Source organism: Micromesistius poutassou (genome assembly GCF_964030765.1).
Source record: "Micromesistius poutassou genome assembly, chromosome: 24".
In the NCBI taxonomy this organism is placed as follows: Eukaryota; Metazoa; Chordata; class Actinopteri; order Gadiformes; family Gadidae; genus Micromesistius; species Micromesistius poutassou.
In genome coordinates, this window is record NC_140294.1 from 2,128,336 (window position 1) to 2,146,963 (window position 18,628).

An 18,628-nucleotide genomic window follows, 5' to 3' on the forward strand; every position below is an offset into this window, starting at 1 on the left:
ATCCCACCAGCGTGTCTCCTGCGTTCACCTTACTAACCCACCTGTGTGTGTTCCTTAAAGGTGCAGTGTGTAGGATTTAGTGGGATCTAGTGGTGAGGTTGAAGATTGCAACCAACTGAATAAAAAATTGATTTTATATCCTTATTTTCATGGGATTACATACAAATAAATCATACTTATGAATTATATTCCTTTTCTGCCATGTGCGTTCCACTAGATACTAGATTCTACACACTGCGCCTTTAAGTATGTGTATTGAGGTGCTAAAGTGTGTTTTGCATACTCTTAAGTTCCATCTGTACTATTAGTCCATACCTGTGTGTAGTAAAGTGTGTGCTTAAAGTGATGGACAACAGGTTTTAAACACTAAAATAACGTGTGTCTAACCGTCCACTAATAAACTAAGTCTGGGCAAGACATCATTTTCTGACGCTAAATGCACACCTTGACAACCCTTAATAACATTATTAGAAGAAAATCACACATTTCGTTGTCCATCACTTTAACTATTGACGTGTGAATTTCATACTCTCAGCCCCATTCACTGTGTTGACTCCAAGTGTTAGCTCTAAGTATGTACAGATTGCAAACCTATCTCTGTGATCTAAGTATGTGCTCTGTGTGTACTGGGTGTGTGGTGTACATTATCTGTGTGGCAGTGCAGCTTTTGTCCTGTTGGTTGTTTTCATTTCACCTCATGTCAGTAGAACGACATCATACAGCCAAGAATGATGACCCTCCTCATCTAATGACTTCATTATCATCACTACACTGTGTCATATAAACATGTCTGACATTGCTATTACTTAGAGTTACTTGTGCTCATGTTTTTAGAATGGAGTTTTAAGAAGGTTTCGAATGTTGTTACAGAATTCTGTTATAGAATGTTATTTTTTGAATGTTGATGTAAAATGTTTTCAAAAATGTATATTTTTGTAAATTTTACCAACTGTTTTCATGTTTTTAATGTACATGAGGGCCCATCATGATGCAGCTGATGACAGCCGTGCGGACCAATGACCCGGGTTCTCTGTTCTTCTGCTCGGCCAACAGGAGTCAGGAGGGGGCGGGCCTTGTGGCGGCGGACAGGAAGTCTCTGACGCTGCCCGTGTCTCGTAACAGGGCGGGGCTTCTGCACGCCCGCCTCCAGCAGCTGGGGACGGTGGAGAACGCACACACCTTCAACAACGGTGAGTGTGTACTCTCCGGTGTGTACTGTTGGTGAAACACTAAAGTAAATGTGTTACCAGACTAGTTGTGTTACCAGCAAAGATGGAATCTTTGAATCATATGATGCTATGTGTTAAGGCTCTAGTTTGTGTGTGTGTGTGTGTGTGTGTGTGTGTGTGTGTGTGTGTGTGTGTGGTTGTGCGTATGTGTGTGTGTGTGTGTGTGTGTGTGTGTGTGTGTGTGTGTGGTTGTGCGTATGTGTGTGCGTGTGTGTGTGTGTGTGCGTGTGTGTGTGGTTGTGTGTGTGCATGTGTGCGTGCGTGCGTGTGCGTGTGTGTGCGTGTGTGTGTGCGCGTGTGTGCGTGTGTGCGTGTGTGTGTGGTTGTGTGTGTGCATGTGTGTGCGCGTGTGTGTGTGCGCGTGTGCGTGTGTGGTTGTGTGTGTGTGTGTGTGTGTGTGTGTGCGTGTGTGCGTGTGCGTGTGTGTGTATAGTGTACTCCCACTCTGAGCCGGAGGTGAGCAACCAGTGTCTGCTGGAGGCCAACGTGTCGACGGAGGTGTGCCTGACGGTCCTCGACACCCTCTGCGTCTTCATCAACGGGTTCAAGGTGCCGTCCGGTCGCATGCCCGCTGTCACTACAGAGGCTGTGTTCGAAATCGCTCCCTGTTCCCTCACTCCCTATTCCCTCACTCACTATTCCCTATATAGTGTTTGTGACATAGTGAAGTATATAGGGGTCGAACAAACGAGAATTCGGACACTACGCCGAACATTTCTGAACGTCATTTGCGTCAGTAAATGCGCCCGCATTGCATTGTGGTACACGGGAGTAACGTGTAGGGAACATCGTGTGTTCACTCAACTTTTGGGCATTTTATTGTCCGCTATATAGTGAATGAAGACTACCCTATTGTTATAGAGCGATTTTGTTATTTAGTAAGTAATTATAGTCGCTTTTAATAAAAGCGTCTGCAAAATGTTTTAAAAATAAAACGCTAAAATTATGAGGTTTTTTTTTTTTTGGGAGATTTTGGTCGTTTCTCATTGTTCATTGTAGTTCTTACTGCGTATTAACTGACTATTCACCAACTCACTATAAAATCGCTTGCATCTGCCCATCACTTTTCACCAGTGTGACCAAGACGCGGCCAGGAATGGACCGCCCTCTAGTGGCCGACGTGAGGCATAGCGCTCTGATGTCATTACTCATCATGGGGTGTTGCTGGGTGGGTGCTTTCAGAGTCAGCTGAGCTCGGACCTGGGCCACAACCCGCTGATGAAGAAGGTGTTCCAGGTGCACCTGTGCTTCCTGCAGATCCCCCAATCAGAGACGGCCCTCAAGCAGGTGTTCACCGCCCTGAGGACCTTCATCTACAAGGTGAGACTCTTACTGCTGTATTTGCGCACACATTGAAGGTGACTGCACTACAGGGACAGTGACTCGGTGAGGTAAGCGCACGAAAGGCATAAAGCAACACGGCATGAGCAAAATATTAACACCATTAAGAACCAATGAGAATGACCATAAGAAAAATAAAAGGAATTTAGGAACAACATTTACACCCTAAGTTATTGAGAACTATAAATGACGTACACTGTCTAAGAGACGAGTGATTGGGTTAGTGGCTGGGCCAACGGGTATGTACACTATAATTAGAATAAATATAAATGAATATAGATTACAGTTGTGTGTGTGTGTGTGTATATATACATTTGTATCGCACATGTTTATTCTACACAAGTTAGAAGTTGTTGCTGATGACTTTGTGTTCTGTGTGTGTGTGTGTGTTCTGTGTGTGTGTGTGTGTGCGTGCATGTGCATGCGTGTGTGTGTGTGTGTGTGTGTGTCAGTTCCCGTGCACGTTCTTCGACGGCCGTGCGGACATGTGCGCGGCGCTGTGCTACGAGACGCTCAAGTGCTGCAACTCCAAGCTGGGCTCCAGCCGCAGCGACGGGGCCCAGCTGCTCTACTTCCTCATGAAGAGCAACTTCGACTACACGGGCCGGCGCTCCTTCGTACGCACACACCTCCAGGTAGGTACACACACACACACCTCCAGGTACGCACACGCACACACACCTCCAGGTACGCACACGCACACACACACACACACCTCCAGGTAGGCACACACACACACACACACACCTCTAGGTATGTACACACACACACACACACACACCTCCAGGTAGGTACACGCACACACACACACACACACCTCCAGGTAGGTACACGCACGCACACACACACACACACACCTCCAGGTAGGTACACACACACACACACACACACCTCCAGGTATGTACACGCACACACACACACCTCTAGGTATGTACACGCACACACACCTCTAGGTATGTACACGCACACACACACACACCTCTAGGTATGTACACGCACACACACACACACACACACCTCTAGGTACGCACACACACACACACACACACACACACACACACACACACACACACACACACAGGTATGCACACGCACACACACCTCCAGGTATGCACACACACACACACACAGGCACACACACCTCCAGGTACACACACACACACACACAGGTACACACACCTCCAGGTACGCACACGCACACACACCAAGCAGGTACACGCACACACACACACACACACACCACGCAGGTACATGCACACACACACACACCTGCAGGTACACACACCTCCACACAGATAAACACACGCACCATGCAGGTACACGCACACACACCACGCAGGTACACACACACACACACACACACCATGCACGCACATACACCACGCAGGTACACGCGTGGGCCTCCAGGTAAGCCCACGCACACCTATGAAGGTCTACGCACAGACTCAGGTCTCAGTAAAGTCTAAGTAAAATACAGATTGTTTTTTTTACGTAGCTTTTCCTCAAAATCCCCTCAAAATAATTTTGTCAGTTTTATCTTGCTTTATTTGACTGTGTTGATGTGTGTGTGTGTTTGTGTGTGTGTGTGTGTGTGTGTGTGTGTGTGTGTGTGTGTGTGTGTGTGTGTGTGTGTGTGTGTGTGTGTGCTTCCCAAGGTGGTGATTGCCGTCAGTCAGCTGATCGCTGATGTCATCGGCATCGGCGGGACCCGATTCCAGCATTCGCTCTCCATCATCAACAACTGCGCCAACGGAGACAAGAACATCAAGGTGACCATGGCAACGCGCTCCACCTCACTGCCAACCTCCACCTCCACCTCCACCTCCACCTCAATCTCCACCTCCACCTCCAAGTCCACCTTCCTCTCCACCTCCACCTCCACCACCACCTCCACCTCCCTCTCCCTCTCCACCTCCACCTCCCTCTCCACTAGACCAGAGCAGTGCAGTAGTACTTAGTCCCTTTTTCCCATAATGTCCCGTTGAACCAGGGATTTGAACCTGTTTCGGGCTACGACCCCATCTGTACGGCCGAACGTTCAAACAATCCCAACCGCTTCGATTTCTTTGCGTCCACTTCCACACGCGTCATTTTCAATTGAAATCTAATTGAAATCTGCCATTGTCAATCATGTCGCAGCGGTTCTGAGGCAGGGGTCCTAAGGTTTACGGTCCTGTGACCCCGCGTTGTGACGCCAACGTCGTCACTACGCCAAAACACACCGACGCACATGACACATGTCATCCCTGACCACACCGACACACCATGACACATGTCATCCCTGACCACACCAACACACCATGACACGTTACTCTCTGACCTGTCCCCGTCCCCTTCCCCCCCCCAGCACACGGCGTTCCCGTCGGACGTCAAGGACCTGATGAAGCGCATCCGCACGGTGCTGATGGCCACGGAGCAGATGAAGGAGCACGAGGACGACCCCGAGATGCTGGTGGACCTGCAGTACAGCCTGGCCAAGTCCTACACCAGCACCCCCGAGCTGCGCAAGACCTGGCTGGACAGCATGGCCCGCATCCACCACAAGAACGGGGAGCTGTCCGAGGTGGGCCCCCCCCCCCCCCCCCACGTCGTGCTACGCTAGGCTATGCTAGGCTATGCTATGCTATGCTAGGCTAGGCTAGGCTATGCTAGCATAGGCTATGCTAGGCTATGCTAGGATATTCTAGGCTATGCTACTAGATTAGAATGGATTCAACTTTATTCGTTGTTATGCACTGTACAGGGACAAAAGCAGGTAAAATGCAGTTAGCATCTAAACAGATGGGCAGGGGAAGCCTTGAATTTCCCCTTGGGATCAATCAAAGTATCTATCTATCTATCTATCTATCTATCTATCTATCTCAATCTATCTATCTATATGTAGTGTTATTTACAGACAGGAAAGATAAGGTAAGATATGATGGAACTGTCTTAAGGAAATTCTTGTGCCATGCTGGCTAGGCTTTGCTAGGCTAGGTTATGTTTGGGCTACGCTGGGTTATATTATACTAGGCTAGGCTAAGGTATGCAAGGGTACATTATCCAATGCTAGGCAACGCTGTGCTGGCTTCTGCTAGGCTGGCCTAGTTTGAGTGATTGCTGTCCAGTGTGTTGAATTTCTCCTACAGTGTGTAGCTCTGTCTATGTTACAGTGTGTGTAACATTATGTTTGGCAATATGTGTAACACTGTGTGTGTGTGTGTGTGTGTGTGTGTGTGTGTGTGTGTGTGTGTGTGTGTGTGTGTGTGTGTGTGTGTGTGTGTGTGTGTGTGTGTGTGTTTCAGGCAGCCATGTGCTATATCCATGTTGCTGCCCTTGTGGCAGAGTACCTGTGGAGAAAAGGTGAGTGTGTGTGTGTGTGTGTGTGTGTGTGTGTGTGTGTGTGTGTGTGTGTGTGTGTGTGTGTGTGTGTCTGAAGATGGCGCTGTGTTCAATGTTTCCAGGTTCCCACTAAGCATTTCAACTTTGACCATTGTTCCGACTGTTATGTTTGGAGCCAGTCATGAAATCATCTTAATTATTGCTAAATAAACATTTAAAGTCTACTGGTTAAATGTTTTAATAAAGTTCCTCCACTACAAAATTGTACTATTTAAACAAATATATATTTTGAATATATTTTAATATTTTAAAGATACAATATATACAAAGATGATATATACAGTTTAATCAATGATGCTCATCATTATGAGCATTGAGAATCATCAAACCATATATGTAGCTATATGGTATCGATTTAATCGTTACAGGGCTTCATTAGAGGCCAGCCATCCATACTAGCTATTATGTTGAGTGGGAACCATTACGCCAGCACTTTAACACGTTTTATTGCAGTCATATTACCCAGCCACCCCCACCGCCACACACACACACACACACACACACACACACACACACACACACACACACACACACACACACACACACACACACACACACACAGGTCTTGTGTCCAAGGGTCATCTCTTGGTTTCAGTGCTGAAGATGCTCTGGTTTCCACCGATAAGCATGTGCCAGTCCTCGTGTGCACGTTTGAACCTTGAGGGAACATGCATGTTCATCATGTTATACAACCGCTAGACCTTAATGGTGAATCACAGAGTGGTTGAACTGCCACCCCCGCCCCCCTCCTAAACACAGAGTTTGTGGTGCGCTATCACGTGAGGAAACTCAATCAATCAAACGACCCACAGCAAAGTGTTTAATGAATATTGATTCATTGATTACTATGTCAGAGCAGAAGACTCAGTTTCCATGTCCATACAATATTTTCCCCCTTTTTTAATATAATAATATATAATAATAATAATAATAATAATAATAATAATAAACAATTTACGATTTCTAGTACTACTACTTCTACTGTAGTACTACTACTACTGCTACTTCTACTACGACTACTACTACTACTGTAGTACTACTACTGCTACTACTACTACTACTACTACTACTACTACTGTGGTACTACTGCTTCTGCTGTACTACTACTACTACTGCAACTACCACTACGGCTACTATTTCAACTGTAGTACTACTACTACAAATACTTCTACTACTGTAATACTACTACTACTAGTAGTACTATTGCTACTCCTCCTACTTCTACAACCATCACTACTACTACTACTTATAGTACATTCAACCCCCAGCATAAAGGGACTATTTGATCATAATCACCGTTATTTAGATTAAAATGTTTTCCATCCAAAACGCAACAAGTATCAATAAGGCCTCCCTCTCCAAAAGCCTACTATTGTTTTAACTCTGTCTGCATGGACCGTTCAGAGGTCAGAGGTCGTATGGCTGGCGGGTCATGTGACCGCTGCGTGTGTCCCGTGTGTGTGTGTGTGTGTGTGTGTGTTCTCTCTCCCCCCATGTGGCAGGAATGTTCCGGCAGGGCTGTTCGGCGTTCCGCGTCATCACGCCCAACATTGACGAGGAGGCGGCCATGATGGAGGACGTGGGGATGCAGGACGTGCACTTCAACGAGGTGGGGGGCCCCACTTCCTGTCCCGGGGCCTGTTTATCGGGCCCCGCTGCGGTTCGGTTCTAGCGTAGTGCTCTTTGTTTCCGTTCTATTCCAGGTTTTGGTTTTGGTTCTGTTCTGTGGGAAGTCTGTTCTAAGTTGATATCGTTCTATTTTTAATTTCTCTAGTTTTAATGTTGGGTTGTCCTGTGGTCCCCGGTTTATTTAAATCAAATTTATTTTGGGTTCCATTCTGTTCTATTATGTTCTATTCTGTTCAACGAATATCTACTGTTTTTGTTCCTGGTAGGTTTCGTATGGAACAGAAATCCTAGTCTCTAGTCTGTGTGTTTGAACAAACCCAGGCTTTCTAGTCTTTTCATCTCCTGATGAAAAACAACCAGTTCCACACTTCTACTCAGTTTTACGATGTGAACGCTGGCTTGTTGTTAGTGTCCCCGCTTAACGCCAGATAAGGCTTTGATTTGAATCTCGACATATTAATAGTGCTGTTTCTCACGCTAAATTATTAGATCCGCAAATAGTACCGCAATAAAAATCGTATCTCTTATCAGTCAGTCGCGTGGTGGTGTACTGTAGACTTTGGGGCAGGACTTGGCTCACACACAAACTCACGCACACACGCACGCACACACACACACAATGAATTTCCATGAAAATGGCAGAGCTCGAGAATAACAGAGCTCGCCTTGGGTCAAAGTTTTAATCTGGCATCAGAATCACCGGAGCTATGCACTGTAGGCCCTGACACACACACACACACACACACACACACACACACACACACACACACACACACACACACACAGGCATGCCCACAAAGGCATCTCGTTAAGAGTAATTGTCATTCTAAGCAGTCAGAGGCTACATCGACCGTTTTAAATCTCATAGAAAGAATGTTTTTTTGTTGTTGCTGTTTATTCTTTGAACGGTGGACAGTTCTAACGGCGGGCATTTACAACATTGTGAGTTCATTTAAAGACAATCACCGCAATTATGAAAGCGATCTCCTTTAATAACACCGTCCCCTTCCCCATCCTGACACACACATTAAGCCCATCATGAGCTTTAACGAGTGCCGTGCAGTCCGTCAGCCTCTCGGTCCTGAGAGTCTTTTTTACGACGCTTCTATCGGGATCAGGACCCTATAAAACACCCACACACTCCCCGTCCCCAGCTGCTGTGTTTACTGTGTGTGCGGACAGCGACAGCGACAGCGACACTGGGGCTCGTGCAACGCACCTCGAAGCCGGCAGTTTCCACGGTTCTTCATCGCCCCCTGTTAAGATAAGACGCACAGGAAGACAGGCTTCTAAGCGCAACCATTTGATTTGTATCTACAGACAGGACGATCTGCGGTAGATGTACGACAAATGTGCAGGCATGAGCGGTTTTAATGTGTGTGTGTGTGTGTGTGTGTGTGTGACTGTGCATGTGTGCGTGTGCGTGCGTGACTGTGCGCGTGTGTGTGTTTGTGTGCCTGCGTGTGCGCGTGTGTGTGTGTGTGACTGCATGTGTGAGTGTGCGTGCGTGCGTGACTGTGTGTGTGCGTGTGCGTGTGCGTGTGTGTGCGCGTGTGTGCATTTACACGTGTGTGTGTGTGTGTGCGTGTGTGCGTGCGTAGGAGGTGCTGATGGAGCACCTGGAGGAGTGCGCCGACGGCCTGTGGAAGGCGGAGCGCTACGAGCTCATCGCCGACGTCTACCGCCTCATCATCCCCATCTACGAGCAGCGCCGCGACTTTGAGGTACCCGGGAGACGCCGTCGTCGCCCGTGACAACCGCGGCCTCAGCCACCCGCGTCCGTGGCGACCGGTTCCGCGACGACCCGCTTGCCATGACGACCGCATCCGTGACAGTCCGTGTCCACGACGACGCCCTCCTCCGTGACGACCAATGACGACGAGAACGGCTTCCATGACGACCCACCACCACGGAACCCCTCCCCCCCATGACAACCCCGCCGTCTTTGACGACCTGTGTCCATGATAACCTGTGTCCATGGCCAACCATTACCATGACAACCCACCCCCATGACAACCCACCCTCCATAACCAATGCACCTCCGCGACAAGAAATGACCATGGCAATCTCTCCCGCGACCACCACGAAACACTGCCTTCAGGGCAACCCACGTCTTTGACCGCCTTTGTCCATGACACCCCGCGTCCATGACAACCACATCTACGACAGATGATGATAGTTGATGATAACGTGGTACGCACAGCCATTCGCAACCCACGTTGTGATCAACAGACGATGACCGGTGTCTTTCTCCGCGCGGTGTCTTTGTCTATAGAAGTGCAAGAAGAAGTGAAGTGCAATAGAATAATAATAATAATAATAAACTAATAGGTTAGCACTTTAGCACATAGCATTTTAGCACTCAGCACTTTAGCCCCTTTCACTTTATCCACAAGCTCTAGTGCAATAGGGCAACATGCAATACAATATAATATAACACTTGCACTTCATCCCCGTACTGTAGATTCCTATGCAATACGGCAAAGCGCAATTTAACTTACAGTCTATCAGGCTCCATGTTGTCGATGTTAAAATGTGGGTTTGTCTGTTTGTTTTTGTTTGTCGTACTCTCTGTGTGTGTTACGAAAGCAACGATGCACCGTGCCCAGGACCCCACGGGGGACAATAAAGTTGACGAGTGTGTGTGTGTGTGTGTGTGTGCGTGTGTGCGTGCGCGCGTTTTGCAGAAACTCACCCACCTGTATGACACCCTGCACCGCGCCTACACCAAGGTGATGGAGGTGATGCATTCTGGAGGAGGATGCTGGGCACCTACTTCCGTGTGGCCTTCTTCGGACAGGTTAGACCCCCCCTAGGCTACCTGCCGCCCCCCGGACTCTCTGCTGCCAACGCACACGCACAGATGACACATACGCACGCATGCACATGCACGCTCTGGCAATCACACACACAGACACTAACAAGCACGTGGCCTCGCTGAGGGTGCTCTGTTTTAACAGCCCTCTCTCTGTTTCCCCCCCGTCCCCTCCAAGGCTGCGGTGAGTACAGGGTGTGGCCGGGTGTCCTCTCTCATCCCCTTAAACACGTCCGTCTTTCCCCCCTCTTTCTGAAATATGTCTTGTCTTTTCCCCTCTTCACTCCGTCCGTCCGTCCGTCCGTCCGTCCGTCCCCCTTAAAAAACGCCCGTTCTGCTCCCCCTTCGAAGCTTGACGATCATAAAAAAAAAAAACTTTAGAGAACTTACTTTATAGAACTTTCTCCCCCCTCCCCTCCCTCCCCCGTCTCATCAGACCCAAGTTCTCAGTCTGCATTTCATTCGTTCGTGTTATTGATCGGACGAATCGATTGGCCTCGATGATCAGATCCAGATCAATGTGTTCTGTAGAATGGCCGACCTGAAATGCGTCAATCCATAGATCTGTTGTTGGTTATTTGGGAGAAATCTGGAGGATTCAAGATTCATTCTGATTTGAAGTGTTCCCGTGGTCTGTTTTGTGGTAGAACATGCAAAATAGTATTAGAATGAATCATACTCTGTTTGTGTTAGTCAGGGTGGGATGGATAGAGAGAGAGAGAGAGAGAGAGAGAGAGAGAGAGAGAGAGAGAGAGAGAGAGAGAGAGAGAGAGAGAGAGAGAGAGAGAGAGAGAGAGAGAGAGAGAGAGGAAGTGGTTGGGTGAGCGGGAGAGAGAGTGGGTGAGTCGGAGGTGAGAGAGGGAGGGGCGACAGAGATAGTGAGAGAGAGAGAGTGGGAGGAAGGAAGTGAGACGAGAGGTGTGGGTGGAGGGAGGTGAGAGAGAGAGAGAGAGAGAGAGAGAGAGAGAGAGAGAGAGAGAGCGAGTCGGAGGGGGCAGCGAGCCAGAGACAGCGTTTTTTTTTTGTTCTTCCCATAAAATCCATCCCACAGTCATTCCCAACGCAGCCCGTGAGGGGGGGGGGGGGCGGGCTCTCACGCGGTAGTGGGCGGCGGCCGGAGCATCTGACCTGCTCGGCCGCCCCCCCCCCCCCCGGCCGCTCTCCTCCCCTGCAGGGCTTCTTCGAGGATGAGGACGGCAAGGAGTACATCTACAAGGAGCCCAAGTTCACCCCCCTGTCCGAGGTGTCCCAGAGGCTCCTCAAGCTCTACTCGCACAAGTTTGGCCCCGAGAACGTCAAGATGATCCAGGACTCGGGCAAGGTGTGTGTGTGTGTGTCTGTACGAACACACACGGATGTTTGAGTGTGTAAAAGGAACAACACTTTAGTGGAAAATGGAATGTTACCCTCGTCTCACTTTATTCATCACTTTATTAAACGTTTTATTAAACACTTTGAAGTTAAAAAGTAAAAGTAAATCAGGAGAATCGTAGCATTACCTTTGAGAGGTCATTTAAACAAAATCTGATTCCACACTACCTCCTCAATCCATATCCTACCTCAAACATTCTTAAACCTTCCCTCAAACCCTCCTGAACCTTCTCCAACCCCTCAACCTCCTTAAACCCTCCTAAACTTCCTCAAACCTTCCTTAACCTCCTTAAACCCTTGTTAACCTCCTTAAACCTTCCTAAACCTCCTTAAACCCTCCTAATCCTCCTCAAACCCTCCCCTACCTCCTCAAACCTTCCTAAACCTCCTCTCACCCTCCTAAACCTCCTCAAACCTTCCTTAACCTCCTTAAACCCTTGTTAACCTCCTTAAACCTTCCTAAACCTCCTTAAACCCTCCTAAACCTCCTCAAACCCTCCCCTACCTCCTCAAACCTTCCTAAACCTCTTTAAACCCTTCTAAACCTCCTTATACCATTGTTAACCTCCTCAAACCTTCCTAAACCTCTTTAAACCCTTCTAAACCTCCTTATACCCTCGTTAACCTCCTCAAATCCTCCCATACCTCCTCAAACCCTCCTAAACCTCCTCAAACCCTTCTAAACCTCCTTAAACCCTTCTAAACCTCCTCAAACCCTCCTAAGCCTCCTTATACCCTCCCTAACCTCCTCAAACCCTCCCTAACCTCCTCAAACCCTCCCTAACCTCCTCAAACCCTCCTAAACCACCTCCGACCCCTCCGCCCCCTCAGGTGAACCCCAAGGACCTGGACGCTAAGTACGCCTACATCCAGGTGACCCACGTCACGCCCTACCTGGAGGACAAGGAGCTGGAGGAGCGCAAGACGGACTTCGAGAAGAGCCACAACATCCGGCGCTTCGTGTTCGAGACGCCCTTCACGGCGGCGGGCAAGAGGCAGGGCGGCGTGGAGGAGCAGTGCAAACGGCGCACCGTGCTGACCAGTAAGGGCTCTGGGCGTCCGGGGGAATAACCGCTGGTACCGAACTGTTGATTCGTGGTCCGGTAGGCCTACTGGACCCTGCTTTGTTCTACGGTTCTAGCTGCTTGTCTTGACCCCGCGGGATTGTTCCTCGTATTTCGTTGAAATGAAAGTTAATGTTGTTATTAGCGTTTGACGTTTGGCTTGTGGTTATTGTGTTTTATCGAAGTCAGAACTTTTGGACTTTTTTGTCACTTCTTTCGCATCGGTGTGGAGCAGGGCAAAACGTGTTCTGTTGACTTGTGACCAGTATTTGAGTTTAAATGTTTTTTTTAACAAGCCATTAATCACCATTATCTCACACGGACACTTAAAAAAATGCAGGCGTGAATTTCAGTCATTTTCTATTTCTGATCAATCATGTCAAGTCATGGTCATTCCTAGCAGTGTGCGACTGACTCACGGTCAGCCCTCTATCTGGCTCATTTTTATCACATCAATGGGAAACACTCGACGCAACACAACACATCCTCTCAGCCAGGAAACCACCCTCCCAAAGTTCAGCTGCTATCTAGCGCTGTCAATAATCAGGCAGATACAGACAACCTGTTCCCTGGGAAGTTACATAGGAGTCAGTTAATACCTGCACATTTCCTCAAGCACTCCATGTTTGTTGACATCCCCATCTCTCTCTCTCGCTCTCTCTACCTCTTTCTCTCTACCTCTACCTCTCTCTACCGCTCTCTCTCTCTCTACCCCTCTCTCTCTCTCTCTCTCCTTCCAATGTTATTCGTTTTGGCCACATGTTCGCCTTGTATACCCACATAACAACTCCTCTCCCTACCTCTCCATCCCCTCCACCCTTCTCTTCTTCTCTCCTCTCCTTTGCCTTGCCTCCTTTCCTCCCCCCCTCCCCTCCACTGCCCTCTCCTCTCCTCTCCCCTCCCACTCCTCCCTTCTCTCTCTTCTCTCTCCTCCACAACTCCCCTCTCCTCCTCTCCCCCTCCCCCCCCCCTCCTCTCCCATCCTCTCCCCTCCTCTCCTCTCTTCCCCCCCCCCCCTCCTCCTCTCCTCTCCCCCCCCCCCTCCACAACTACCCTCCCCTCCCCTCCCCCCTCCTCTCCCCACCCTCCTACCCCCCCCCCCCCCCCCCCCCCCCCCCCCCCCTACCCTCAGCCACCCACTGCTTCCCGTATGTGAAGAAGCGCGTGGCGGTCATGTACCAGCACCAGACGGACCTGAGCCCCATCGAGGTGGCCATCGACGAAATGAGCGCCAAGGTGGCCGAGCTGCGGCTGCTCTGCGCCGCCCCCGACGTGGACATGATCCGCCTGCAGCTCAAGCTGCAGGGCAGCGTCAGCGTGCAGGTGCAAGCCATTGCTTTCTACACCGTAACGACACCGGACTCCTTTGAGACCGCTGCCTCGGCTCTGACGTCTGACCTTTGACCCTTTGACGTCTGTCTGTCCGCAGGTCAACGCCGGGCCCCTAGCCTACGCCAGGGCCTTCCTGGACGACAGCAGTGCTAAGAAGTACCCGGACAACAAGGTCAAGCAGCTGAAGGAGGTGTTCAGGTACACTCCAACACAGGGCCCAGCGCCACTAAAGGGCCCCCATGTCAGTGTACCGGGCGTGACTTTGATTCCCGGGGGTGACTTGGCTGGGCTGGCTGGTTGTGCTGGTGACCGCAAGGATGCTAGTTCGATCCCCCCCCCCCCCCCCCCCGCGCTCCTCCTAGCTAGAGTGTCGAGGTGTCCCCCGAGCAAGCACACCTCACCCTCAACTGCTCCCGACGAGCCGGCCGTCGGGTGCGTGAACGTGTGCATGAATGGGTGAATGTGAGGCAACGTTGTAAAGCGCTTTGGATAAAAGCGCTGTATGAATTGCAGTTCCATTTACCATTTACTTATCGACGGCTGTGTTTCAATTCAGGCAGTTTGTGGACGCCTGTGGGCAGGCCCTGGGGGTGAACGAGCGGCTGATCAAAGAGGACCAGCAGGAGTACCACGACGAGATGAAGGCCAGCTACCGGGACCTGGCCAGGGAGCTGTCGGGCATCATGCACGAGCAGGTAGCCTTCGCGTGCTAACACGCTAGCTAGCTAGCAGGGCATAAACGGCAAAGAAGCTGTCCGGCGTCGCGCAGGAGCGGGTAGCCTCGCGTGCTAGCGCGCTAGCTGGCAGGAAGTTAACGCCAGAGAGCTGTCCGGCATCGTGGAGTAGCACGTAGCCTAGCATGCTAGCACGCTAGCTAGCAGGAAGTTAACGGCAGAGAGCTGTCCGGCATCGTGGAGTAGCATGTAGCCTAGCATGCTAGCACACTAGCTAGCAGGAAGTTAACGGCAGAGAGCTGTCCGGCATCGTGGAGTAGCACGTAGCCTAGCATGCTAGCACAGTATCTAGTAGGTAATAAACGGCAGAGAGCTGTCCGGCATCGTGGAGTAGCACGTAGCCTAGCATGCTAGCACAGTATCTAGTAGGTAATAAACGGCAGAGAGCTGTCCAGCATGTGCAAGCAACGCGCTAGAAGGAAATAAACAAAAGAATACTTCCTGGTAGGGTAACATTACGATTGATAATATACAAATAATAATAGTAAAAATAATTATGTTAAATGACGATATGATTTGTAGCCACATTAAATGAACCCTGATCGAACTATCAATGATTTGTTATTTGACGGTAAAACTAAACTAATCCTTGTTACTAACCATGCTCTCCTCTGCTTCCTCTGTGCTCCGCCTCAACAGATCGGATGGTAAAACTGCTTCTTCTGCCTTCTTGTGTGACGTCTGTATTAAAAAGTGACTTATAGTCAGACTTATATTAGTTAGTTGGGGTTTGGCAAAGTCGTTGTAATGCTTATAAAACACGTTTTAGATGTGTATTGTATGTGCTTTCCTTGTGTGTAAACATTTGTAACCGTTGCGGTCCTTGTTTTGTGATATTTTGAACGGATTGTGTGTTTTTTTTTTCAGATAAACCCAACGGACGATGGCAACAGAAACACTCTCTCCGACTCTCTAGGGATCTTCAACGCAATCAGCGGCACCCCCACCAGCGCTAACACGCACGGCTCCAACTCCGTCCTCTGACCTGTCGACCTTTCCTCCAACACTCCCAACTGACCACTACTTCTGAAGCCCCGCCCCTCCCAGAGCCTAACCCCACAAAGACGTCATCCGATTCTTCCTCAGATTTTCTGAATTTAAATAAACGGTTGATGACTCGTTGGAAAGCTAATTGTAACAAGATTTCTCTGGAAAAATTAGCACAAATTATTAAGTGGAAAAATATCCCGTAAAAAAAAAGACGAATACATTGTTATCATTTGTCTTTTTATCTTTTATTATGTTTCAATTTGTTTTATCCTATCGGATGCCAGATTCACGGAGAAGGGTCAACAAATGAGGAACGGGTATTTAAAGACAACAGTTGATTTTATTACCTGACATTTTTGAACAAACATCATTTTGTGAAATTCTGTTGACATCCGAAACACAAAGACACTCCCCATACCCATTCATGTGGCTAAAAACAAGCAGCAAACACAGAAGTTATCTGGTGTTTTCTGGTCCGGTGCTAGCGGTTCAAAAGCTGTGCTAGCAGGCTATTCATGGATTTACTGTTTTGGTCACACGCTTAAGACTCCTTTAATAGAGTTTATTGTGTACAGTAGTGTATATATGTACAATATATACAGTATTACAAATATAGACATTGTCAGAGGATTTAATGTTCGACGTTATCGCTACTTAATCGAACATTGACTACATCCTCTGTTTATAAACTGTATTTTTTAATCTTCAGTTTTTGTGTCCCAGAAGATGACGTATAATGTTTGAATTTCGGTTCCAATGCGGAAAACGACAAAGAAATTTCCAATTTATTTTAGACCAATGGATTTTTTTTTAAGTAGTTTTTTATCTGAGCTACTTCAGTCAATGGGAATAGCATCTTGAATAGCACGAATATATCTTCAGAAACAATGTGTGCAATATTTTCTACTAGTACCGAGACAACCTATTGCACAGAAGACCTCTCTTGCCAAAGAAATTAGAAAATAAGAAAACGTTTTGTGCAATGATTTGATGATTATTTCCCATCTTCTCTGTCTCCCTGGCTTTTTCTTAGATTTGAAATAATAACAACTTTTTTATATCTATTAACTTCTCTTGTAAATATGTCCTCAAACTTTTTTAATAAAGACTATACAAATACAAATGCGCTACATTGTTAAAATTTATTTTTCAGGAAACGCACAGCGAGCCCTACTTTTTAGCCAATCAGAGAACAATCATTGAAGACGTTTGGAGGTTTCAAAGTAAAAGTCCCCAGCTAATCTCAGCTGGCTGCATTAGTGCAACTAAAACATGACATGAGCTATTTTATCTCTCTATCTAAGCTGATAACACAATCTCCTCACATCGTTCATTATTACCTTGCTGTATACTTTTGAACCATAAAAACATTTTAATTACTTAACAACTTTCAACAATGAGTAAACAATTATAAACTGAGAATGTACATTCCAAACAGTCCAGACAACATCTTCAAGCTTTTAAATGATTTAGAAACCTCTCATCTCAATTCCCCTTTAACACATCTCTGCTTGATAAAAGTCTTATCTCATGAGCCAGGTCCGGTATTAACTCTTTGAGTTAATAAAGTTCACTGGGGAGTTGTGTTGTTGTTGTTGTGTTGTTGTTATGTAGCCTGTTGCGCTCTGTGTTCCTGCTCCAGGGTTACACTGCTTTGTTCGTCTTTGTTGCCTTGTCTTAATTCGGCACACACACACACACACACACACACACACACACACACACACACACACACACACACACACACACACACACATTGTAGAATGTATTATAGATTCAACACACTCTATAGTCTATAATATATAGTCCTACATTATTAATACTATTGTTTATGCACATTGTACTTGTGCTAGTTCAGATAATAAATTATCATTTTAATCACTGTGGCTTTCATTGGAAAAATTGTAAATGATACTCCAGGATAAATGATCTACTCCAGGCCATCATGCCTATCCTCATGTGTTTTCATCTTGATCAAGTATATGAGGATATGTACACAGTGTGTGTGTGTGTGTGTGTGTGTGTGTGTGTGTGTGTGTGTGTGTGTGTGTGTGTGTGAGTGTGAGTGTGAGTGTGTGTGTGTGTGTGTGTGTGTGTGTGTCTGTGTGTCTGTGTGAGTGTGTGCGTGTGTGCATTGTCATAAATGCCTTGACTACGATAAAAAGAATTGCATCTTTTGACACATCCAATATAGGCCTGCAATGAAACCAGATGAGACATAAGGTTATTCAATAGTGCCACGTTAAAGACATTTAAAGAGGTTTCTGCTGCTATGGCAGGCTATTTTCCCTAGCTTCTTTGGCTGGGTGGACTGCTCAGCTTATCAGTCTAAACCGCCTCCTCACATTATGCTCATACATCATAAAGCCATAGTGATGATGACACACACGCGCGCGCACGCACACACACACACACAATGTTTGTATTGCATTTGAAAATTATTGTACTATTCATAAAAATATTTTAAATAAAATGATAAATAAATAATCATTCTGATTTATGATGACCTGATTGGTTCTTCAGACCCTTGGAACGTCCGCCTAATCGACCGATCTAAACTGTCAACTGTCAAAAGACAAAGCCATACATGCACACACACACACACAAACACTAGGGATACACAAACACGCACACACACAGTCAAACCTCTGTACAAATACACACGCACACACACATACACACACACACACACACACACAGTCAAATGTATATATAAACACACACATACACACACACACACAC

At 47.5% G+C, this 18,628-nt stretch overlaps 1 protein-coding gene across 1 annotated transcript in view; it reads left to right on the forward strand.

Annotated features, from left to right (window-relative positions):
• The window catches only part of LOC311369752 (dedicator of cytokinesis protein 9-like), a 53,492-nt gene extending 36,514 nt beyond the window's left edge, over positions 1-16,978 (forward strand). Inside the window, 17 exon segments of the mRNA XM_084487961.1 lie at positions 1,054-1,190; positions 1,663-1,778; positions 2,412-2,549; positions 3,023-3,205; positions 4,226-4,339; positions 4,918-5,133; positions 5,855-5,912; positions 7,454-7,560; positions 9,182-9,304; positions 10,268-10,334; positions 10,337-10,380; positions 11,570-11,716; positions 12,598-12,808; positions 13,963-14,153; positions 14,260-14,360; positions 14,719-14,857; positions 15,764-16,978. Coding sequence (XP_084344087.1) covers positions 1,054-1,190; positions 1,663-1,778; positions 2,412-2,549; positions 3,023-3,205; positions 4,226-4,339; positions 4,918-5,133; positions 5,855-5,912; positions 7,454-7,560; positions 9,182-9,304; positions 10,268-10,334; positions 10,337-10,380; positions 11,570-11,716; positions 12,598-12,808; positions 13,963-14,153; positions 14,260-14,360; positions 14,719-14,857; positions 15,764-15,880 — 2,209 coding nt within the window. The 3' untranslated portion in view covers positions 15,881-16,978.
• Positions 16,979-18,628: the final 1,650 nt, after the last annotated feature.